The 26818-nt window shown below is 37.5% G+C and overlaps 1 protein-coding gene across 2 annotated transcripts in view; it reads right to left on the bottom strand.

Moving 5' to 3' along the window:
* Positions 1 to 26818, bottom strand: part of KIZ (kizuna centrosomal protein) — a 125276-nt gene that overhangs the window by 66153 nt on the left and 32305 nt on the right. For both annotated transcript variants that reach the window (XM_080812712.1, XM_080812713.1), the window contains 2 exons: positions 13525 to 14170; positions 12841 to 13156 (listed from right to left, as the gene is read on the bottom strand). In XM_080812712.1, the coding sequence (XP_080668838.1) occupies positions 12841 to 13156; positions 13525 to 14170 (962 nt within the window). The remainder of the gene's footprint in view (positions 1 to 12840; positions 13157 to 13524; positions 14171 to 26818) is intronic.

Here is a 26818-nt window from a genome sequence, read left to right as displayed (position 1 = left end):
CAGAATCTGTCAGGTGGCAAGAAAAAACTCAGGGGGCCACCTGCACTGAGGGTTAGAGGTCACGTCCTGGAAAAACAAGTGGCAGTAGTGAAGAAAAAAAGCAACCAAGATATCTGAAGGCATCATCCCATCTGAAGCAATGCTGAATTTTCCAGCTCCTCTTTAAGTGAATTTAGGGTAAGTTCTAAAGGAACACAGTTATAACTTAGAATTCCTGAAAATGTGATTTCCAGTAGCAAAACTTTCTCAGATACAAAAACTTCCTTCCTATGTTTAACTTTGAAGATGTGCTAAATTAGTATCATTGGATGAGATTCGATTTATGTGATCACATTTTTATGTCCTTGAGAAACCAAGGCTTCATTTGACTTAACGTAAAAGGGAGCATTACATTTTGCTTTCAGTCATACTCCAGGGGGAGAAAAAACAAAGCAACTTTACAAGTCCTTTGTTCAAGTGTGAAGAAAGGCATAGCACTTCAGCAGCTCATTTGAAACTTGAAGGCACAAAAATCAATGTGTACAGAACAAAAGGTCGAATTGCCACAGATTAGTTTTCTTTTCTTTTTCTAATTAAAGAATCTAATTTGCTTCCTGAGCTTCTTTATTCAACCTTATGAAATATTATCCTTGATGACACTACAGTTATTTAGACAGGAGAGTGTTACTGGGAAACAGTCCAGCATACTAGTTAGGACTGCAGACTGTGGACCTAGGCAGCCGAGTTCAAAATGCACTGAGATTTGTGACTTTGAATATATCCTCTCTGTGTCTGCTTCTTCCTCTGTAAAATGGTGATAATAATAGGACTAAATGGATTACAATGGTGTTATAACAGTGCCTGGCACAGAGTGGGTGCTATTAAAGGATACCATTGTCATTATGATTGTGATTTGGGTGATAGAGCACAGAAACTGAGCATGAATTCTGGCATCTATGTGTATGGATGCTAGCAGTACCTCTGACTAGCTTTGTGACCTGGGAAGGTTACTTAATCTTTCTAAACACCACCTGAAACACCCCACTTGGCACCTACAGCACAACTTCTTGATTCTCCTCGTTCTTCCCTGCAGCCTGTCTCAGATTCCTTTGTCGATTCCTGTTATCTTCCTGACCTTGGATATGGGTCATGCTTGGGCTGTTTTCAGGTTATATGATTTAAAATGCATTTATACTCTGATGACTCAGTAAAGGTACAGAATACAAAAACAAAATACAAAAATCAGTTTTGTGCTCATGGATTGGAAGAACAAATATTGTGAAAATGTCTATGCTACCTAAAGCAATCTACACATTTAATGCAATCCCTATCAAAAACCCATCCATTTTTTCAAAAAAAATGGAACAAATAATCCTAAAATTCATATGGAACCAGAAAAGACCTCGAATAGCCAAAGGAATATTGAAAAAGAAAGCCAAAGTTGGTGGCATCACAATTCCAGACTTCAAGCTCTATTACAAAGCTGTCATCATCAAGACAGTATGGTACTGGCACAAAAACAGACACATAGATCAATGGAACAGCATCGAGAGCCCAGAAATAGACCCTCAACTCTATGGTCAACTAATCTTCGACAAAGCAGGAAAGAATATCCAATGGAAAAAAGACAGTCTCTTCAACAGATGGTGTTGGGAAAATTGGACAGCCACATGCAGAAAAATGAAACTGGACCATTTCCTTACACCACACACGAAAATAGACTCTAAATGGATGAAGGACCTCAATGTGAAACAGGAATCCATCAAAATCCTTGAGGAGAACACAGGCAGCAACCTCTTCGACCTCAGCCACAGCAACTTCTTCCTAGGAACGTCGCCAAAGGCAAGGGAAGCAAGAGCAAAATTGAACTATTGGGACTTCATCAAGATCAAAAGCTTTTGCACAGCCAAGGAAACAGTTAACAAAACCAAAAGACAACTGACAAAATGGGAGAAGATATTTGCAAACGACATATCAGATAAAGGGCTAGTATCCAAAATCTATAAAGAGCTTGGAAAACTCAACACCCAAAGAACAAATAATCCAATCAAGAAATGGGGAGAGGACATGAACAGATATTTCTGCAAAGAAGACATCCATGTGCTCCACATCACATGGCATCAGGGAAATACAAATCAAAACCACAATGAGATACCACCTCACACCAGTCAGAATGGCTAAAATTAACACGTCAGGAAATGACAGATGCTGGTGAGGATGCGGAGAAAAGGGAACCCTCCTACACTGTTGGTGGGAATGCAAGCTGGTGCAACCACTCCGGAAAACAGCATGGAGGTTCCTCAAAAAGTTGAAGGTAGAGCTACCCTATGACCTAGCAATTGCAGTACTGGGTATTTACCCTAAAGATACAAATGTAGTGATCCAAAGGGGCATGTGCACCCAAATGTTTATAGCAGCAATGTCCACAATAGCCAACCTATGGAAAGAACCTAGGTGCCCATCAACAGATGAATGGATAAAGAAGTGGTATATATATACAATGGAATACTATGCAGCCATTAAAAGAAATGAAATCTTGCCATTTGCAATGATGTGGATGGAACTAGAGGGTATTATGCTTAGCGAAATAAGTCAATCAGAGAAAGACAACTATCATATGATCTCCCTGATTTGAGGAAGTGGAGATGCAATGTTGGGGGCTTGGGGGGTAGGAAAAGAATAAATGAAACAAGATGGGATCGGGAGGGAAACAAACCATAAGAGACTCTTAATCTCACAAAACAAACTGAGGGTTGCTGGGGGTCGGGAGGTCGGGAGAGGGTGATGGGGTTATGGACACTGGGGAGGGTATGAGCTATGGTGAGTGCTGTGAAGTGTGTAAACCTGGCGATTCACAGACCTGTACCCCTGGGGCTAATAATACATTATATGTTTATAAAAAAAATTAAAAATTAAAAAAAAAAGAATTTGTGGCCATATTTTAAATTCCCACAACTCCATACTGCACAATACAGAGCTTTGGGCCTAAGAGGCATTCAAAATATTCTGGTTGAATCAAAATGGAATAATAGAACATGATTTTCAATTAGGGTACTATAATTAGAAGAACAATTTGATTCCTTCATACAGGGATTTAAAAAGAATAATTAATTTAAAATGATCTGCCTAATTTCATAACCAAAAACATGAACATCCAATTCAAAACAAAATATCAGTGATGGGCTCACAAGCAGACTGTACTTAGTTGAGGAAAGAATCAATGAGCCAGAAGATACGTTAGTACAAACCTCCCAAAATGAAATACAAAGAGAAAGAACAATGGAAAAAAAAAAGAAAAAGGAACAGAATATCCAAGCACTGTGAGGTAATTACAAAGGGTGTAACATACAAATAATGGGAGTATCAGAAGAAGAGAGAAAGGAGCAGAAGAAATATTTGAAGTAATAATGGGCAAGAATTCTCCAAAGTTAATGACAGACACCAAACTACAGACTCAGGAAGATCAGAGAACATGAAGCAGGATATATATCCAAAAAACTACACCTAGGAATATCACAAAATCCCTAATGTGTATGCACCCAACAACAGAGAACCAAAATACATAGGCAAAACTGATAGAACTGCAAGGAGAAACAGGTAAATCAATCATTACATTGAATACTTCAACACACCTCTGTCAGTAACTTGGCATATCCAGCAGGTAAACAAGCAGCAAGAATATAGCTGACGTGAGGAGCACCATCAGTCAACTGGATCTAACTGACATATTTATAGGATATGTCACTTAACAACAGCAAAATACACATTCTTCTCAAGCTCACATGGAACATTTGCCAAGGCAAACCATATTCTGGGTCATAAAACACACCCCAAAGAAGTTAAAAGAACCAGAATTCATAGAAAGTATGCCCTCAGACCACAGTGGAATCGAACTAAAGATCAATAACAGAAACATAGTTAGGATATCTCCAAATATTTGGACATCAAAAGTACACATTTCTGAAGAACACATGGGTCAAAGAAGATGTTTCAAGAGAAATTAAATAATATTTTGACCAAGTGAAAATGAAAGCACAAATTATCAAAATTTGTGGGATGTACTGAAAGCAGAGCTTACAGGAAATTTATAGCACTGAACACATATATTAGAAAAGAAGAAAGGTCTAAAATCATCAATCTAAGCTTCCACCTTAGAAAACTAGAAAAAAAAGAAGAGAAGATTTTCCAAAGTAAGCAGAAGAAAAGAAATAATAAAATTTACAGAAGAAATCAATGAAATTGAAAACAGGAAAACAATAGAGGAAATCAACAAAACAAAAAACTGTTTCTTTGAAAAAAGAAAAGCCAACAAAATGGATAAACATCTAGCCAGGTGTCTCTTCCTCTTCTTGTAAAGGCTCCAGACTTATCGGATTAAAGCCTCTTTTTCATGACCTCATTTAACCTAGATGACCTCTTCATAGGCCGTATCTCTAAATATAGTCACACTTGCAGCACTGGAGCTTCAACTTCCAGTGCTTATGAATTTTTTTAATAAAGTTTTTATTTATTTATTTGCCAGAGAGAGACAAAGACAGCAGAAGCAGGGGGAGCAGCAAGCAGAAGGAGAGGGAGAAGCAGGCTCCCAAATGAATAGGGAGCCTAGCACCGGGCTCAAACCTAGGAACCTGGGACCATGACTTAAGTGGAAGGCAGATGCTTAACTGACTGAGCCACCCAGGCGCCCCTCAACATATGAATTTTGGGAGACACAAACATTCAACCCATAATACAAGGCTAACCACAGGGAAAAAAAGAAAATATTCAAATGTCTGAATGAATGGCAGACAATCATTATTGATTCCGTGTGCATTAAAGAGATAATAAAGGAATAGTGTAAATAACTCTATACTCACAAATTTGATAAAAATGAAATGAACCAATTCCTAGAAGAACACAATCTACCAAACCTTACATAAAGAGAAACCGACAATCGTAATAAAACTATGTATGTTAAAGAAATTGAATTAATAATTGATAATCTTTTAAAACAGAAAGTACCAGGGCCAGATTAGTTCACTGGCAAATTCTGCCAAACATTTAAAGAAGAAATTATACCAACTCTCTACAGAATCTCCTTCAGAGGATAGAAGCCAAAAGAACACTTCCTAACTCATTATGTAAGGCTAGAATTACCCTTACACCAAAACTAGATAAAGACATTATAAGAAAGGAAACTATAGATCACTATCTCTCATGAACATAGATGCAAAAATTCTCAAAAAAATATTGGCAAACTGGGGCACCTGGGTGGCTCTAGTCTGTTAAGCGTCTGCCTTTACTCAGGTCAGGATCTCAGGTTCCTATGATTGAGCCCCTGGGCTGGGCTCCCTGCTCTGCAGGGGGTCCTGCTTCTCCCTCTCCCTCCCGCTCCGCCTGCTTGTGCTGTTTCTCTCTAATAAATAAATAAAATCTTAAAAAAAAAATTGGGGCACCTGGGTGGCTCAGTGGGTTAAGCCTCTGCCTTTGGCTCAGGTCATGATCTCAGGGTCCTGGGACTGAGTCCTGCAACGGGCTCTCTGCTCAGCAGGGAGTCTGCTTCCCCCCCACCCCTTCTTTCTGCCTGCCTCTCTGCCTACTTGTGATCTCTCTCTGTTAAATAAAGAAATAAAAAATCTTTTAAAAAAAGTATTGGCAAACTGGATCTAAGAATGTGTTAAAAAAAATTACACATCATGACCAGTTGGATTTTATCCCAGGTACAGAAGGCTGGTTCAATTATTTGAAAATCAATGAATGTAATCCATCACATCCCAAGGTAAAGAAGAAAAATGATATGATTGTACCATTAGGTACAGAAAAGCATATAACAAAAGTCAACACCCATTCAGGATAAAAACTTTCAGTGAACCAAGAATAAAGGGAACTTTCTTCAACTTGGTAAAGAACAGATATTCTTCAACAGATCAAGAACAAAAAACCTACAGCTAACATTATATTTAATGTCAAAGAACCAGATGCTTTCCCCATAAGATCAGCAACATGGCAAGAACGTCTCCTCTCACTACTCCTGTTCAACATTGTACTAGAATTCCTAGCTAATGCAATAAGAAAGAAAATAAAAGGCATATAGATTGAGAAGAAAGAAATAAAATTGTTATTCACAGATGACATGTTTATGTATGTTGAAAATCCTAAAGAATCAACAACAAAAATTCCTGGAGCTAATAATAATTATAGGAATGTTGCAGGATATAAGGTTAATATATAAAAGTCAGCTGCTTTCCCAGCAAAGGAAACAAAACTAAAAGGCAACCTACAGGATGGGAGAAGATATTTGCAAATGTTTTATCAGATAAAAGACTAGCATCTAAAATCTATAAAGAACTTACCAAACTCAACACCCAAAAAACAGAAAACTGGTCAAGAAATCGGCAGAAGACATAAACAGACATTTCTCCAAAGAAGACATGCAAATAGCCAAGAGACACATGAGAAAATGCTCAGCATCACTTGATACTGGGGAAATACAAATCAAAACTAATGAGATACCACCTTACACTGGTTAGAATGGCTAAAATTAACAACTAAGGAAACAACAGATGTTGGTGAGGATGTGGAGAACCCTCTTACACTGTTGGTGGGAATGCAAACTGGTGCAGTCACTCTGGAAAACAGTATGGAGGTTCCTCAAAAAGTTAAAAATTGAGTTCCCCTACTACCCAGCAATTGCACCACTAGGCATTCATGCAAGGAATACAAACATAGTGATTCTAAGGGGCACCTGCACCCCGATGGTTATAGCATCCATGTCCACAATAGTTAAACTATGGAAAGAGCCCAGATGTCCATAGACAGATGAATGGATAAAAAAGATGTGGTATACACACACACACACACACACACACATACACACACACACACGACTATTATTCAGCCATCAAAAAGAATGAAATGTTGCCATTTGCAGTGATGTGGGTGGACTAGAGGTTATTATGTTAACTGAAATAAGTCAGTCAGAGAAAGACAAATATCATATGATTTCACTCATCTGTGAAATTTAAGAAACAAAATAGATGCATATGGGGAAAGGCATGAAAAATAAATAATATTAAAATAGAGAGGGAGACAAACCATAAGAGATTCTTAACTACAGGAACAAACTGAGGGCTGCTGGAGGGGCGGTGGGTGGGGCGATGGGGTAACTGGGTAATGGACATTAAGAAGGGCAGTTAAAGTAATGAGCACTGGGTGTTGTATACAACTGCTGAATCACTGAGTTCTACCTCTGAAAATCATAATACAGTATATTTTAATTAAGTTGAATGTGAATTTTTAAAAAAATCAACTGCTTTCTTATATAGCAGCAATGAACCACTGGATTTTGAAATTAAAAACACAGTATATTTAAATTAGCACCAAAAGAGAAAAATACTTAAGAATAAATATAACAGTATATATGTAGAAGAACAACCAGAAGAAAACTACAAAACTGATGAAAAAACCAAAGATCAAATAAATGAAGAGATATTCCATGTTCAGGCAGAGGAAGTCTCAACATTTTTTAAGACATCAGTTTTTCTCAACTTGAATTCCCAAGTCTGTATCTTTTATTTCTCTCCGTTTCTCCTCCCCCCTTTCTCTCTCCCTTCCTTCCATCTCTCCCTCCCTCCCTGCCCCCCTCTCCCTCTTTCCTTCCTTCCTTCCTTCCACTTACCTACCTTCCTTCCTTCTTGTTTTAAAGTAGGCTCCACACCCAATGTGGGCCTTGAAATCACGAACCTGAGATCCAGAACTACATGCTCTAGTGACTGAGCCAGCCAGGTGTCCCTTTGAATCCCAACTCCGGATTCAATACAATATCAATCAAAATCTTAGCAAGTTATTTTTCTGGATATTGAAAAACTGATTCTAAAGTCTATATGGAAAGCAGAAGACCTAGAGGAGCCAATACAGTACTGAAGAAGAGCAAGTTCAGAGGACTAATACCAGATGACTTCAAGATTTATTACAAAGCTACTATAATGAAGACAGTATAGTCCTGGTAAACAGATCAATGGAATAGAATAGAAAGTCCAGAAACAGATCTACACAAATAAACTATTCAACTCTTCAACAGAAAAAGGACAGTCTTATGAACAGATGGTACTGGAACAAATAAGACAACCACAAGCAAAAAGACAAAATGAATCTGGAAATTGACCTTCTGCCAGTCACAAAAATTAACCCCAAATGGATCACAGATCTAAATGTAAACTATTTCTAGAAGATAATATAAGAGAAAATCTAGGTGATCTTATACCTAAATATAGTACCATAAGCATAATGAGAGAGAGAGAGAAAAAGAGAGAGAGAGAGATGGCACATAAGCAGGGTGAGTTGCAGAGGGAGAGAGAGAATCTCAAGCAGATGTTCCCCTGAGCACACAGTCCAACACAGGGCTGGATTTCATGACCCTGAGATCATGACCTGAGCTGAAACCAAAGGTAGATGCTCAACCAAATGAGACACCCAGGCGCCCCTAGGCTAGTGGAGTCTTATGCTCAGTCTCACCAAGCACAAATCAAGGCACTGGCCAGGTCTGCAATCTTGTCTAACTCTGGGTCTCTTCCAAGCTCACTGGTTGTTGGCAAATGAACTTCCTGCGAACCGTTTCTTGCCTTCTGGCCTTCTTCGCAAATGGCAAGTTTGCTTTTTCAAGGCAAATAGGAGAGTATACCAGCGGCTTTGAATCTCTGACTTCATAAAGACCCAAGCCCTTGTAAAGGCTGATCTGCTTAGGTCAGGCCCACTCTGGATAATTCCTTTTATTAGCTCAAAATCAACTGATTTGGGACTTTATCATATTTGCAAAATCCTTCATGTCTGTCATATAATATAAACTAATTGTGGGAGGGAAATCCATCAGATGCACAGTCCCACCCACACTCAAGGCAAATGGATTATACAGAATGCACGCCAGGAGGCAGGACTCTTGGGAGCCACCTCAGAATTCTGCCTACCTCATTGTGGATGATTTGTTTTCTGATGAGACTAATAATGCCAGATTAATCTTCCTAAGTGAAGTTACACACCATACTACCCTTCAGCAGTCGTGCAAAAGGTAGAAAATGAACTCTGAATTCATTAACCTGATTCTAGGCCTGTTCCTGGCCACACCTCAGGCACCGTTTTAAACCTTTTCTTCAAGGAGTCCTGTTCAGTGAGCCTCAGTCACACCCTAGGCTCTGCCCTTCCTTGCCCTCTGTGCTCTCTCCATCCATGTGCCTTTCTGCACTCCTCCTCCATATCTAACTCGTCTCTTTCCACTGCCTTCTTACTTGAAGCCTCAACAGCCTTCTAGATGCTGCATCAACACCTGTGCAAAACTTTTCCTGCCCTTTGAACTCACACTGAGCTTATCTTCCTTTGAATTTGTCCTAAAGTACTGTGGTAGCTTGCAAAAAATGATCATAAACTGCCCTTTCCTGTGTGTCTCCCCTGCCCCCCATTTTTTATAATGTGACTCTGCCATTTATTCCATCAAGCGGTGACCTCTTCACTTTTTCACCTGTTGACTCTGGGTTGGGGCCTGTGACTTTCTTCAGCCACAGGACAGTGGTGAATGAGGCTCAGGCAGACACTCTAAAAGCACTTGGGCCCTGGGGCTTGCTGTCTTGCTGTCTTGGGAACTCTGCTACCACCACCAGGTGACAGGGTGAACTACTCTCCTGGATGAAGAGGGGCTCACAGCCAAATTATCCCTATGGCCCCAAATGACACTGGGCCAACCACCTGATATGTGAAAAGTAATAAATGTCTGGTGTTTTAAATCATGGAGCTTTGTACCAACGTTTGCAGCAAACTATTTACTCTTAAAGAATAGCAAGATTCTTTTGGACATTTTTTTTTCTTAGTTTCATTTTAGTATGCTTTCTTATGAGAAAGGTTAATTATAACTTGTGATGAAGGAATCCAGAATTCAATATCTGGAAGGAGCCATGGGACTGGGTCATGAAGCTTCTCAAAAACACTTGGCTTTTAGGTAGCAGCAACCCAAGTGTCCATCAACAGATGAATGGATATACAAAATGTGGTATATCCATATGCTGGAATATTATTTAGCCATAAAATTGAATGAAGTTCTGATATTTGCATCAACCTGTATGAACTTCAAAGATCTTATGCTAACTGAAATAAGCCAGACACAAAAGGTCAAATATTGTATAATTACCAACAGAATAAACAAATTCATAGACAGAAAGTAGATTAGAGGTTACCTGAGACTGGGAGGAGGAAAGAATGGAGAGTCACTGCTTCCTGATTATGGAGTTTATATTTGGGGTGAGGAACAACTTTTGGAAATAGACAGTGGTGATGGTTGCACGATATGGTGCTAACACTAAATTATATGCTTAAGGTGGTACTTTTAAAATGTTTTTTTATATTATAGCACAATTTTTACAAATCAGTAATGTAATATACCCCAAGCCCTTGAATTGTACACTTCAAATGGGTGGATTGTATGGTATGTGAACTATATTTCAAAAGAGCCTTTCAATTTTTTCTGAACAAAACAAAACCCAAATAACACAAAAATAATCCTTGGCTTCATTATTCCCCTCAGATGGAAACTATTCAGCATACTGTACTCCTCTTTTCACCTTTACTGCCAGGAAGCTAAAGACCAAGTTTTATGTCCAAACACAGCAATTCAGCTGACACAGAGATGTGCTAAAACATCATAACTATCATCATCAGAGGTACCGGTTTTCTGTTCATGTCTTCCTATGTGTCTGCCTTTGTCCCACCTCCTCATCTTTGTTAACTAAAATTCATTCAAATGACTTTTCTCTAAGCCCCCAAAAGACCCTAAAGCAAACCGAGATAATGAACCTTTGAGGTCACAGTGTCAGCTCTATAAATATGATTATAACCCCAGATTAATAATTAACCCTTAGAGCAAAGAAGAGTAGCTCAAGCTAAAGAATAAGTAAGACAAAGTAGGGCCTCAAAAGCAGTGGGAATCTCAGCAGGTTAACCAGCATCATTTAAAACCACTTCCAACCTATTCATGGGGAGTACTTTCACCACAAAAAATCAACAGGCTCAAATCTGAGAGCACAGATATCAACCAGTGCTGACTGACCTTTCATTCTGGGGGCGTTCTTTTAAGGCAAATATTTAAAAATTCCCCAAGTGCCCATATTTCCTGATAAATTTTGGAAAACCATATCCCCAAATTCCAAGGAACTTGGCTTTAAGATCACAGGAAAAAGGCATTCATATAGGAGAAAAAGAGATAGACTGCTCTTAATTCCACATATACACTCAATGTTTTTGACATTGTTTATGTATACACACATACTCAATGTTTTTCATCTCAGAAAAAGAATGAATCTCGAGTAAGTACACCAGCCCCTGGTTAGCCTACCAAAGTACTAACTTGGCCAATGAGTTGCTATAAAAAGAAGCCTGTGAATACAAAACCCAAAATAGATTATTTTATCTCTAGTAATAAAGTTTCTGATGATGTATGATGTAATACCTGTACCTCTTTGATGGGAGAGAAGTATTATGACTAGAAAAACCCATTTGGCTTGCCTTCGCAACAAACCAGGACAGGAAATTTGTCAGTTCTTCCATCCATAGTGCAAGTACTTTGTACTTGGGGGTGCTCTTAATAAAAATTTCTTGAATGCCAGCTTGGAGTCAATCAGACTATACTTAAACTTTTTCACATAAGTAGATTATGAGTGGTAAAAAGCAATATGGTGAAAAGGATAACAGTGCTCTAAAAGAGAATATATACCCTGATATGCAAGAATGCCTACTTAGTTTTTCACTGTTGCTGAGATGCTTGAAAAGAAAGAGTGACACCATTGCGGTATAAAAGAAAGTTCTGGAGGTAGCGTGGAGGCTGGGGAGGTACGCTGTATAGGTCTGCCCGAATGGCTCAAATGTCACTCCTATGTTCCTGGCCTTGGTTTCCCTGTTTTTAAAAGATGAGATCTACCTTAGGTTGTTTACTTAGGTTCCTTCTATCCCTACAAGAGATGCGATGCTACTTTTTATCGCAGAATTCGTTTTCTAACAGTTTCTATGCTCTCTATACAAGTCAGCAGTAAAAATCATAAATGAGCTTTCATGAGTTAGATATTATTTTTTAAAGATTTATTTAGAGAGAGAGAATGTGCATGCATGAATGGGGGAGGGGCAGAGGGAAAGAATTTTTCAAGCAGACTCTCTGCTGAGCACAGAGCCCAATGCTAAGACAGCTCTATCCCATGATCCATGAGATCATGACCTGAGCCGAAACCAAAAGTCAGACTCTCAACCGACTGAGACATCCAGGCGCCCCTGTAAGGTGAATATTGTAAGTGCTCAGAATGTATAACATGGATGTTGTTCCTATTTAACATTAAAGATTCCAGTGTCTTCATTTTTACATTCAGAAAAGGAAAGCTGACTTAGAAATACTTGTAACAGAACTTGTAAACTCATATTGAACCATATGATACCATGGCAAGGAATAAAAGGATTAAGCAAATTAATTAGATACAAAGTTCTTAGCCTCTAAAGATGAACTCCTAGTAAGTTTAACTATTTGTCACCTGTGTTACCACAACTTCAAAATTGATTTCTTCTCTAAAAGGCTGGAAGGCAGGGTGTGGGAGGAATGACTTACAAATTAACTAAGGATTGTTTGGATATAATTATAAACTGCCAATCACCATGATTCAATGATATTCAGACTTTTAAAGCTATTTCATTAAAAAAAAAAGGAAAGAAAAATCAGAACTTATTTAAAGACTGTTTATGAGACTTAAGGAACTTACCCACCCATGGCTGAGGGTTCAATAATACATTCTCAGTGGAATGGTCTCTAAAAATGTCTATAATTAAAAACAGAACAGTAAAAAAAAAAATTGAATGGCTTACTCTCTTGTTGGTGAGTTAGTAGAGGATTCCTTTTTTGAATCAGGAGAGCTTAGGGTTTGCAAAATACAATTATGTTTTTCGGTGGATAGGGCATCTCTTTCTTGCTCAGAGTGGATTAGTTTTAAGGCCTCTATTCCATCTTCTTCCATCTTGTCACTCGGATTTGGCTGTGGTTCTGGACTCTTGAAAATGAGATCATCTTCACTTACAGAGACTGTGAGGTCACTGCTGCTGCTGCTCAAACTTTTCTCCTCCTGCTCTTCCTGCATTTTTCTGAAGGGTTTCTGTGACTCTGGGTCCCTGGGAGGAAGATGATCTGTAAGAGGGGATATGCATAGATTACCGATCACTAACTTCAGGGAGAAGCGAGGTAAACACGTTCTGCCTCACAGGCAGAATTACTCAGCTAAATACATGTAGAAACAATCCACAACTAACTATAGTACATGATAAGTCAATAAAAATATCACAGTGGGCTTTAAAGTCAGCAAATTAGCTTGCGAAAATATTTCCATGCCTATATTCAAGAATTCATTAGAATGGAATTTGTTGGCCAAGTCACTGGTTTGCTTTTTTGACAGAGAAAAAATTAAAGAGTATATGTTTTTCTTATATAAGAACGCTACCACCCCCAAAACTAAACACCAACAAAAATCAGCAAACAAGCTCAGCCTCTCACCCCACCTGAGAAACCTTCCCAAGCAGAATCCTTCTCTTGAGAACACTTATTTTCAAATGCACAGTATTCTGAGACTGATATCGGAGAGACTGGCGGTCTGGCTCTTTCTTCCTTGACTTCAATATGTTCCTGTGTCAGTATTTCTCCCTCTGATCCTGCTGATCTGCTGGAACTGTCACACTTTAAATCCGTGGTTCTGTTCTCTGGACTTAATCTTTCCCGTAACGGGGAATGGAGTTCAGCAGACTTTTTGCCTTCAGATAAACTACTCTCGCCGTGACGTGTGTTGCTTCCTATCTGCAAGCAATGAGTTTGTTCCTCCTCAGACAATGCGCTGGCTGTGACTGGCGTTTCCTCACCAGTCTGAAGAGATGTCTTTCCATCTATTTTGTCAGACTTATTTAAGCACAGTGTGTCACTATTAGTTTGTACTACATAGCTGTCTGTCACATTACCGCTCTGGGCTGTCTGTCGGTGTGAATGTGGGTCAGGAATTGAAAAGTTCTTTGTGGGCTGGGGAGATTTCTGCTCTGTACTGAAACCTCCAATGCTTGAGACAGCTGACATTTGGCGGCCCATAAAGATTGTTGCTGGTTGATACAATCCTCTTGACATGGCTGTCCCCGAGTTAATTCCCGCCTGCCTTGCAACCTGCGACACCAAAAGAGATGTGAATTAAACAACTTGTGGGTAAACAAATAGGTTGTTTAGGTTATTCTCTGAAATGAAATGAGGAAAAGGATGCATGACCACTGAAATCAACACCGACCTCGTTTTATAAAACTCACAGCTTCCACAAAATGTCAGAAACACAGTACAGTCCATACTAGTTAATTTTAATAACAATATTGGTTCACAAAACAAATATTGTCCAGCAACGATGGAGTCTGCATTTTTCAAAAATGGATGCACACATTGCACAACTATGTGAAAGTACTTAATGCCAATGAATTGTACACTTGAACATGGTTAAAACGGTAAATTTTATGTTATATATATTTTATCACAATTTTTAAAAAAGCTGAAGGTTCTAACCACTTTTCACAGAGAAGCTTGGATTTAATAGAGCTAGATACTAGACAAAAAAAGAAGAGAGAGAGAAGGAAGGAGGGAGAGATACATACAAAGGACTATAGGAGGTTTCAAAACTCTATTTCTAGTATTATACATAATATTTAAAAAAACTTCAAGTAATCACATTCGGGATTACATTAAAATATACTCCATCTGTGCAAATAATCCTAATTGCAAGTCAAACTGCAAATAACAGCAGATTTTGCCGAACATCTTCAAGTAATTTTAAACACATGTAAAGCAATTTAAATTTACTGGCATGTTATATACAACTGATGAATTACTGATCTCTACATCTGAAACTAATGATACACTACATGTTAACTTATTGAATTTAAATAAAATAAGTTTAAATAAAATAAAATGAAATAAGAATAAATTTACTGTCATGTCTATGGGGGGAGAATGAGCATTGTCTCTTCCTTAAAAAGAGAGGGGGCTAGAAAAAAGGGGGGGTGTTGGGTGGAGCAACTGAAGCAATTGGTTCAGTGGCTTGATCAAGGACACACAGTGGGAAGTAGAACTGGAAGTAATAATAATGAAGCCTTGAGGAAGTTAAGTGCCTTTCTTCTAAAGGGACTGAAGCATCTCTACATACTTAATAACTTTAGTTCACAGAGCCCTGCAGAATAGATGGGGAGATGTATTTGCATCACTCTTCTGTGGATGGAAAAATCTGAGGCTCAAATTTTAAGAGAGAAAATGTTACACACACAACTGAAACAGAATCTTGGTTTGCTTCTCTTCAAATATACTGTCCCTCCCTGAAACCATAAAACTTCTAGAAAATACAGGCAGTAATCTCTTTGCCATGAGCCTTAGCAAGAGTTTTCTACGTATGTCTGCCTCCTCCAGCAAGGTAAACAAAAAGCAAAAGGGAACTACTGGGACTATACCCGCTTTTGCCCAGTAAAGGAAATCATCAATAAAACACAAAGGCAACCTACTGAATGGGTGAAGATGATTTGTAAATGATATATCTGATAAAGGGGTTCATATCCAAAATATATAAAGAACTTCTACAACTCAACACCAAGAAACCAAATATCTGATTAAAAATGGGCAGAGGACCTAAGAGACATTTTTTCCAAAGAAGACATACAGATGGCCAACACATACATGAAAAGATGCTCAACATCACTAATAATCAGGGAAAATGCAAATCAAAACCATAATGAGCTATCACCTCATATCTGTCAGAATGGCTAGAATAAAAAACCAAAAACAAATCAAAAACCTTGCCAACAAGTGTTGGTGAAGATGTGGAGAAAAAGGAACCCTTGTGCACTGTTGGTAGAAATGTAAATTGGTGCAGCCACTGTGGAAAATAGTATGTTAGTTCCTCAAAAAGTTAAAAATAGAAATTCCATATGCTCCAGTAATTCCACTACTGGGTATTTACCCAAAGAAAACAAAAACATAGCAACCCATGTTTATTTTACCATTATTTACAGTAGCCAAGATATGGAAGCAAACTAAATATCTATTGATAGATAAATGGATAAAGAAAATGTGGTGTGTATGTGGATAAATGGATAAAGAAGATGTAGTGTGTTTGTATGTGTGTGTGTATACACACTATGGAATATTACTTGGCCATAAAAAATTAGACTTTGCCACTTGCAACATCATTGATAGAACCTAGAGGGTATAATGCTAACTGAAATAAATCAGAGAAAGACAAATACCATATGATTTCATTCATATGTAGAATATAAAAAACAAATGCACAAACAAGCAAATTTTTAAAAAAGCAGAAATAGATTTTTAAATATAGAGTATAAACTGATGGTTGCCAGAAGGAAGGGGATGGAGGGATGGGTAAAATGGGTGAAGGGCAGTGGGAAGTACAGATTTCCAGTTACAGAATGGATAGGTCGTATGGATGAAAGGTTCAGCATAGGGAATATACTCAATTATGTTATAATAGCATTGTACGGTGAAAGACAGTAGCTGTACTTGTGGATATGAGTATAGCGTAATATATGGGGTTGTTGAATCACTATGTTGTACATCTGAAACCAATGTAACTAATGCAACATTGTGTGTCAACTATACTTAAATTAAAAAAAGGAAAAAAAGAGAAATAAATAGCACTAATAAGGGTAACTGCACTTGTAAACATAAAAGGTAGCATAAATGTATTTTTGTAACTCTTTTTTCTCCTATATGACTTAAAAAACAACTGCATCAAGCAATAATTATAAATATATGTGGATGAGCAGCATATAAGATAGAAAGACATAGTTTGTACTACAATTACACCACAAAAGGAGTGGGAAAAGAATGGAGTATACAGGAGCCAAGTTTTGGCAAGCTATTAAAGTTAAGTTGGTATTAGTCTGAACTAGATTATTATAAGCTATTAATTATAACACCAGGGAATCCACAGTAACAGAAATGACAGGGAATTAAAAGAGCACACTAGAAAATATATGTTTAATGCAAAAGAAGGCCGTATGGAGGATTAAAGGAACAAAAATATATATATAGAAAACAAAGTACAAAGTGGCAGAATCAGAATCAAATCTTACCTTTTTATTATTATTTAAGATTTATTTATTTATTTGAGAGAGTGAGAGAGAGGGAGAGAGGGTGAGTGGGGGAAGAGGCAGAAGGAGAGGGAAGGAGAAAGAGAGAATCTCAAGAAGATGCTCCACTGAGTATACAGCCCAGTGTGAGGCTCCATCTCAGGACCCTGGGATCATGACCTGAGCCAAAATCAAGAGTTGGATTCTTGGGGGGTGGGGCAATAGGTGAGCCTGGTGGTAGGTATTAAGGAGGGCATGTATTACATGGAGCACTGGGTGTGGTGCATAAACAATGAATCTTGGAACATTGAAAAAATAAAATTAAAATAAATAAATAAATAAATAAATAAATAAAAGAATATTAAAAAAAAAAAAAAGTTGGATGCTTAAACAACTGACCTACCAGGTGCCCCTAAATCCTACCTTTTTAGTAATCACATTAAATTTAAATGGATTAAATGCTACAATTAAAGTCAGAGACCGGCAGAGGAGATTTTTAAAAAGCCATGACCAAACTATATACTATCTAAAGTGACTCATTTTAGATTCAAAGACACAAACAGGTTAAAAGAACAGGAAAGGAAAATGATATATGAACAGAGCCTCATGAAAAAAATATACTATGTAGATAGTAACCAAAAGAAAGCTGAAGTAGTTATAATAATATCAGACAAAATAGGCAGACGATCTAGATAATTAGATAGAAGATCAACAAGGAAATAGAAGATTTGAACAATTATACACCAATTAGACCTGATGGATGTATACAGAAACCTCCACCTACCACCAGCAGAATCCATATTCTCATGTGCACATTGAACTTTCTATTGGATAGGCCCATATTTTAGGTAATAAATCAAGTCTCAATACATTTAAAGGAATTTAAAGTATGTTCTCCAATGACAACAGAATAAAATTAGAAGTCAGTAAAAGAAGGAAATTTGGCAAATTCAAAAATGCATGGAAATTACAAAACACACTCCTAAATAACTAATGGGTCAAAGAAGAAATTACGAGGCAAATAAGAAAAGAGTTTGAGTTAAATGAAAAGGAAAATACAACATACTAAGACCTACAAGAAGCAGCACTTAGAGGAAAATTCATTAGCTGTAAAAGCCTATATTAAAAAAGAAGAAAGAACTCTTAAGCAATAGCCTAGCTTTTCATGTTAAGAAATTAAACAAAGAAGGGGCACCTGGGTGGCTCAATCAGTTGAGCATCCAGCTCTTGATTTGGGCTCAAAGGTCGTGGGATTGAGTGCCATGTTGGGTTCTGCACTCAGCACAGTCTGCTTGATATTCTCTCTTCCCCTCTCTCTCTGCTCCCTCCCATGCTCATGTGTACACGTGGGTGTGCACACACTCTCTCTATCTCTAATAGATAAAATATTTTTTAAAAAGAAATTTAAAAAAGAAGAGCCAATTAAATCCAAAGCAAGCAGAAGGAAGGAAATAATGAAGATCAGCATAGAAGTAAACAAATTAGGCACGAGAAAAACAATAGTGATAATCAACAAAACCAAAAATTGATTCTTTGAAAAGATCAACAGATTGACATACCTCTAGCTAGACTAAGAAAAAAAAAAAGAAGTTATCAAAATCAGAAATTAAGGTGAGTACTTTGTTACCAACCTTATAGATATAAAAAGGATTATAAGGGACTACTATCAATAATGATATGCCAGCAAATTAGACAACCTAGATGAGTTGGATAAATTCTTTTTTTTTTTTTTTAAGATTTTGTCTATTTATTTGACAGAGATCACAAGCAGGCAGAGGGGGTGCGGGAAGCAGGCTGCCTGTTGAGCAGAGAGTCTGATGCAGGGCTTGATCCCAGGACCCTGAGATCATGACCTGAGCCAAAGGCAGAGGCTTAACCCACCGAGCCACCCAGACACCCCTGGACAAATTCTTAGAAAGACACACACTACTAAAACTGACTCAAGAAGAAAGAAAAAGTCTGAATAGACATGTAGCAAGAAATTGAACTAGCAGTTAAAAAAAATTTCTCACAAAGAAAAGTCCAGGACCAGAAGGCTTCATTGGTTAATCCTACCAGAGGCTTAAAGAGTTAACACCAGTCCTTCACAAACTCTTCTAAAAACAGGCAAGGAAGAAATACTCCTCAACTCATTCTATGAGGCCAGTCCCTAACACCAAAACCAGACAAAGATGTCTCAAAAAAGGAAAACTACAAACCAATATTTCTTATGAATATCGATGTTAAAATTCTTTTTTTTTAAAGATTTTATTTATTTATTAGACAGAGATCACAAGAAGGCAGACAGGCAGGCAGAGACAGAGAGTGGAAGAAGCAGGCTCCCCGCTCGCTGAGCAGAGAGCCGGATGCAGGGCTTGATCCCAGGACCCTGAGATCATGACCTGAGCTAAAGGCAGAGGCTTTAACCCCCACTGAGCAAACCAGCTGCCCCTAAATGTTAAAATTCTCAACAAAATACTAGTGAACTGAATTCAGCAACACATAAAGGAATTATACACCATGACTGTGTAGGATTTATGCCAGGAATAAAAGTTTGTTCAACGTATGAAAATCAAGTAATATAAAACACTATCTTACTAAAGGGAAAAAACCCAAAAGATTATCTCTATAGGCAAAGAAAAAGCATTTGACAAAATCCAATACATGTTCATGACAAAAAGCACTATACAAACTAGGAATAAAAGGGAACTCCCTCAACATGATAAAGTGCATCTACAGGAAACACATAGTTAACATCATAGTTAATGGTGAAAGACTAAAAGTTTTCTCCCTAAGATCAGGATTAACACAAGCATGTCTGTGTTCATCATTTCTATTTAACAAGACATACAGATTCTAGGCAGAATGGTATTGGCAAGAAAAAGAAATGGAAGGCATCTAGATTTCAAAGGAAGTAAAATTATCTTTATTGGCTGATAACACGGTCTCATATAAAGAAAAACCTCAAGAATCACAAGAAACAATTAGAGGTAGTAAGTTCAGCAAGGTTGCAGGATACAAGATCAATATACAAATAGAAATTTATTTCTATATATTAGCAATTAACTATTTGAAACTGAAATCAGAAAACAATTCTATATACAATAGCATAAAAAACAGAACACATTTATTGATTTGTTTGTTTTTGAAGATTTTATTTATTTGACAGAGAGAGAGCAAGAGAGGGAACATAAACAGGGGGAGTGGGAGAGGGAGAAGCAGGCTTCCCATTGAGAAGGGAGCCCAATGTGGGGCTTGAACCCAGGATCCTGAAATCATGACCTTGAGTCGAAGGCAGACGCTTAATGACTGAACCACCCAGGCACCCCAGAATAAATTTAAAAATAAGTGCAAGACTTGTACACTGAAAACTATAGAACACTGATGAAAGAAATTAAAAAAGGCTTAAATAAATGGAAAGCACTTCTGTGTTCAAGGAATGTAAGAGTTACATTGTTAAGATGACCAATCTTACACCCAAATTGATCTATACATTCAATGCAATCTTTATCAAAATCCCAACTGGCAGTTTTACAGAAATTGGCCAGCTAATACTAAAATTCATATGGAAATACAAGGAGCCCAGAATAAGCAAAACAATTTTCCAAAAAAGAGCAAACTTGGAGACGTAGTATTTCCCACTTTCAAACCTTACTACAAAACTAGGGTAATTGTAGACTCTACTGGCATACAGATACACACACACACACACACACACACACACACACACACATATATATATATATATATATATATATATATATACAGATCAATGGAACAGAATTCAGAGCCCAGAAATATCCATACCTCTACACTCTACTGACTTTCTTAAAGACATTTTTAAAGAGTACTCTTAAAAGTTCAAGGCTAGAAGGGGCTGGAATTGATTATTTCCCTTTCTACACATAGAAGGCTAGACAGACTAGCCTTCTGAGGTTGATATTTCCCTTGCCTCAGGTCACTTAGGCTCTGGTCAGTTTCTCCTGAGGGCAGATTTTTTATTTTCTTATTTGACAGACAGAGATCACAAGTAGGCAGAGAGGCAGGCAGAGAGAGGGGGGAAGCAAGTTCCCTGCTGAGCAGAGAGACCGATGTGGGGCTTGATCTCAGGATCCTGAGATCATGACCTGAGCCAAAGGCAGAGGCTTAACCCACTGAGCCACCCAGGTGCCCCAGGCAGATTTTGTTAAGAACAGAACTCTCTCACGTATTTAAAAATGGTTACTTTCCCCCTGCCCATCCCTGAATTATAGGAGGATTTTTCTCTGATATTCACTGTGCACACCTATTAATGCTCCCTGGAGTTAAAACACAAAAGTGGGGAAAGAAGGACTATGACTCGATCTCCCTGGAATTTTTATCTCAGGCTTGTCTATGCTGAGCCTCTGGCAATTTGTCAATTACAGTTCATTTCTCCAACCTGGCCCTGGTTATTGTAGTGGTTTCAGCTCTGCTCTAATAAACTGTGATTCTCTGTATTCCCTGTTGGTCTCTCCAAATTTAGAGGCAGCGGATTGCTCTGTAACCCCACTTCCCTGAGAGATCTAAGAAGAGTTGCTGATTTTGTGGTTTGTTCAGCTTTTTACTTGTTAGGGTGGTGTGGTGACTTCCAAATTTCTTATACGTTGGACCGGAAACAAGACTGCATTATAATTTCAGCAGCTGAATATTATCCTATTCTATAAACATACCATAATTTATTTAACCAGTCTTGTTTTGATGGACCTTGGTTTGTTTCCCACCATCTACCGTTCTAAACCATGCTACAGTGATTATCATTGAGCGTATGCCTCTAGGCAAACATGGGAGTACATTAACAAGACAGCTTTCTAGAATTGAAATTGTTGGGTCAAGGCTGACATAGGATATTGCCATTTCACCATCCAAAGAGGCCATCATGCCATTATTAAGAATGTTTCATTGTACCATGTTGGTTAAACAGCAAAATTATAGTAATCAACATCCTGATTCAGTGATATAAATATTTGTGTCTTCTATTCCTTTTGTAATTGAGAAGCTGATATAAGAAGAAAGACAAATTTTAAAACAGGTGAAAATCACCTATTACCATTGTCTTAATCTAACAACTACTATCATTTTTCATGTGCTCAAAAAACGTTTTCAAACACATGGCTTCAAGTGATGGGCTACTGTGAAGAACTTTAGTTCGCCATATGCTGAGGCCACTTAGTGAAACTTGAGGCAAATCAATGATCAGACTTGTGAATTGGGGAGGCCTTTGATTTTTCACTTCCAAGACCCAGTTAGGGGGTGTTAATGAACCAATATTCGAGTGATTATTAATCCAACACAGGGAGTACACAACTCCCTCTTCGTTGGTCTGATTAAGGCCAAAATGTAAAGCAAAGGAGTGGGGCAGGTCTTAGAGATGGAGAAAGCCACCTAGGGAGGGCCAAAGGAAGTACCCCTGACTAACCCTTTCAACCAGTAATTCTCTAAGTCCTCTGACCTACTAAGAGGCCAAAGACTCCAAGTCCATTCCCACTGAACAAAGAACCCCAAGAGCCAAGAAATGGAGAGAAACTGCAGTATCTAAATAGTAACCCACACAATCAATAAAAGCAGCATGTAATCATGATTTAACTTATAGTAAATGCTTCTAGAACCACTGTAAGTGAAAAACAGCAACAACAACAATTCAAGATAGCACTGTTAACAAAGGGTACTTCCTAAACACAGGAGAAATTATAAATCTCTACAACAGCAAATGCTTATAAAGTGCCAATTTTGCCAAGCATTCCAGACTTTTTGGAATATGGAACTGTGGGTCCTCAACAAATATACTAATTACTGATATTAATAAGCACATTGCATTTTAGTAGCCTATAATAAATCAGGAGTTATGAAAAGGTGGCTCTTAATTATGCATAAAATAAAAATCTGTGGGTTGGTGCATCTGTTCACCTGTAGGACCAAAAGAGACAACTTACATTTGAGGATCTGTTGAGACCCAATAGAAAGTTTTTGCTGCTATATCTCTAGTTGTTGTTTTTGGGGGGAGGAAGGTTAAGTTTCTGATATAATTTCATTGTTGCAGGAATCATAAGAAAAATTCCCCTTATATCTTTTAACTAGATTTATCAATTGTTTACATTTTGCCCATTTATCATTCTCTCTCCCTCTACATATATGTGAATGTTTATACACACACAGACACACACACACACAATTTTTTCCTGAACCATTTGAGGATAAATTGTAGATACCTGGCCCCTCTCCCCCAGGCAATTCAGTGCGTATTTCCTAAGCATAGGGACATCCTCCTTCATGAACAGACACAGTTCAATGATTAAAATCAGGAAACTTAACATTGATAAAATGCTATTTTCTATCCCACAGTCCACATTCAAATTTTGTCACTTGGGGCCCCTGGGTGGCTCAGTGGGTTAAAGTCTTTGCCTTCAGCTCAGGTCATGATCCCAGGGTCCTGGGATCGAGCCCCACGTGGGGCTCTCTGCTCAGCAGGGAGCCTGCTTCCCCCTCTCTCTCTCTGCCTGCCTCTCTGCCTACTTGTGATCTCTGTCTGTCAAATAAATAAATATTAAAAAAAAAAGAAATGTTTAAAAAAAATTGTCACTTGGCCTAATAATGTCTTTATATAGCTACCTTTTCTCCTAGGTTCAGGATCCAATCTAGAGTCATGTTTCTTGAGTCTGCTTTAATCTGGAACAGCTCTTTAGTCTTTGTCATTCTTGACCTTGACATTTTTTAAGAATACAGGCTGGCTACTTTGCAGACTGTCTCTCAATGTGTGTTTGACTGATGTTTCCTCATGTTCATGTTCAGATTATGCATTTTTGGCAGGAAGACCACAGAAGTATGCTTCTAGTTTTTCAGTAACAGGAATAATACTCTGATAAAGCAAGTTTATTGGGATGGGAATTAACCCCCAATCTTCCCACTATCAAGCAGAATAATTAGAAATATTCCCTTAAAAACGTGACCTCTTGGGGCACCTGGGTGGCTCAGTTGGTTAACTGTTTGACTTTTGGTTTCAGCTCAGGCCAGTTTGGAGTCTGCTTACGATTCTCTCTCCCTCTCCCTCTGTCCCTCCCCCTGCTCATGCTATCCCTCTCTCTCAAATAAATAAATAAATCTAAACAAAACACTTGACCTTTAAAAAAAATTTTTTTTTAAAAACAAACTGACAACAACACAATGTCATTTTAAAACCATAATATTAAATTTTAGAAATTAAAATTATTATACCCAATTCTGGATTTTGTCCTAGAACAGAAAAAGGACAGTGATGGAAAAACTGGTGAAATATGAATGAAGTCCAGAGTTTGGTTAATAGTAATATACCTAAGTAGGTTTTTTAGATTTGACAAATGTGGCACTGTAACGTAGGTTGTTGATAACTGTGTGAACTGGGTGAGGGATCCAAGGAAACTGTACTGTCTCCCACTTTTCTGCAAATCTGAAATTATTCTAGAATAAAAAGTTTACTTAAAAAATAACCCCTGGGATATGGGGTGTTGGGGATACCATTTAAGGGTACAAACATGCAATGAGTAGTAAATAAGTCCTAGAGACCTAATATACAATATAGTGAATATAGACAATATTATTATAATCATCAAACTTGCTCAGAGACTAGAACTCAATTATCCCAACCACTGAAAGGAAATGGTAATTACGTAATAATAAAAAGGTGCTAATTATCACAACGGCAATCATATTACAATATATAAATGTATGAAATTAACCTGTTATATAACTTAAATGTATAAAATATTATATGTCAAATACATTTCAATTAAAAAATAAATAAAACAAAAATAACAATAAAAAATATCCCCAGTATTGATGAAGGTTATATGAAATAGAAATTTCTATATTGTTTGTAGCAAAATAAATAGGCAAAATCCTCTGATAGCAAACAGGAAAGAATCCAGCATCAAAAGTCCTAAACACCTTTATTGCCTTTGATTCTGTAATTTTACATGTAAACTCCTAAAGGAAGTAAACCTAATAGGAAAAAAAAAAGCTATGTGACAAGTTCATTCACAGCATATTTACAATCATGAAAAGTAAGAAACAAACTGCATAAAATAGGGCAAGATTATGAAGTCACAAAAATGAGGTAAATGAAGACTATGGTGTAACAAGGGAAATGCTTAGATATGACAAGTGAAAAAAATTCCAAAGTTATATATTCAGTATGCTTATACCTACATAAAGATAAATCTAACATAGGAAAAAGAAACTAACCAAAATGTGTTTGTGTAGGATTATGCCAGGAAAATGAACATTACTGCTCTGCTCAACTGTTCCTTTTTCTAATTTAACAAATTTAACTTGACCTAAACTGTTAAAAATAAGTTTATTGAGCTATAACTCACAGACCATAAAATTCATCCTTTTATTAAAGTATACAATTCAGGGGTTTCCATATAATCACAGGTGTGTAGCCATCACAATCAATTTTAGAACATTTCATCATTCCCAAAAGAAACCCTGTACCCTTTAGCAATCACTCCCCATCCTCCCTGACCAGCCCCCAGCCCTGGGCAACCACTTATCTACTGTACCATTTTACATTTCTACCAGCAATTATGTAAACTTTTATAACAAAAAAAAATTACAAGAAACCTGTAAAAATTAACTGCTGCTTGCTATTAGGCAACCTTACATTTGAACTGGCTCAGCATTTGCAAAGTAAAATAGTGGCTCCAGTAAAATACAAGCTGTGCTTCTGCATGTTGGCAGCTTTCCCGTTCGCTGAGATCAGGCAGTGAGACAGGTGCCTCTTTTCTTTTTTAAAATAGTCTGTCATTTTGTTTGCTTAGCAACAGGAAATAGGGTGGTCTTTAATCTTAAAATTCTGACATTGTTATGTGTCTCACAAGCATTTTCTAAGCCAGGGAAGCTGAAGACAGAATGCCGTGTTTCACATTATTGTTGACACTGGAATAATATTAGGAATTGAAAAGTTTTTGAGAGATAGACATTATTGCCAAAAGAAGGGGCATGTATCAGTATTTAAGAATCTGACATAATGATCAATGTTTCCCTGCCTTCCTATTACTTTCTGTAGCTCAGTGCTTGAGGTAAATCTCTAATTCAGGATTTCAGTTCAGTTCTTCCTTTTCCCCGACACAGCTATACACATGTAGTTTCTCTAAAACTTTTAGGAGTTGCAGAAAGTGATAGCAAAGCAAATGAATATGGCTGAAAATACTCATGAGTGAACAGTAGGTAACTTTTAAACCAGGACTTCATCTTTACTGGGGGTAACGGGAGGGGACATATACAGAGAGAGATCAACAACTTTAGAATTATTGTAATGATGAAAAATAAAGTAAGATTAAAACAGGAAGGCAAACAGTAACAGGGTTGTTGGAGGGGGGGGTGGGTGGGGGATGGGGTAACTGGGTGATGGGCATTAAGGAGGGCACCTGATGGAACACTGGGTGTCATGTGCAACTGATGAATAACATTAATTCTACCCCTGAAACTAATAATATGCTACATGTTAACTAAGTTGAATTTAAATTAAAAAATTCTTAATGAATTATTATAATGATGACTTAGTTAATAATTACTAAATACAGTAGTCAAAGCAGGTAGATCTTAACCATTATTGTACTTAAAAATATATATTTATGTTATATTTCACATCTTAAAAAGGCTGAGAAAATCTTAATTTTTTTCTTACTATATTATTATTTTTTCACAGATGAGGCAACTG

Source organism: Martes martes, assembly GCF_963455335.1.
Source record: "Martes martes genome assembly, chromosome: 9".
Lineage (NCBI taxonomy): Eukaryota > Metazoa > Chordata > Mammalia > Carnivora > Mustelidae > Martes > Martes martes.
Note: the sequence above shows the minus strand (reverse complement) of the source record. Positions and strands in the feature narration are given on the sequence as shown.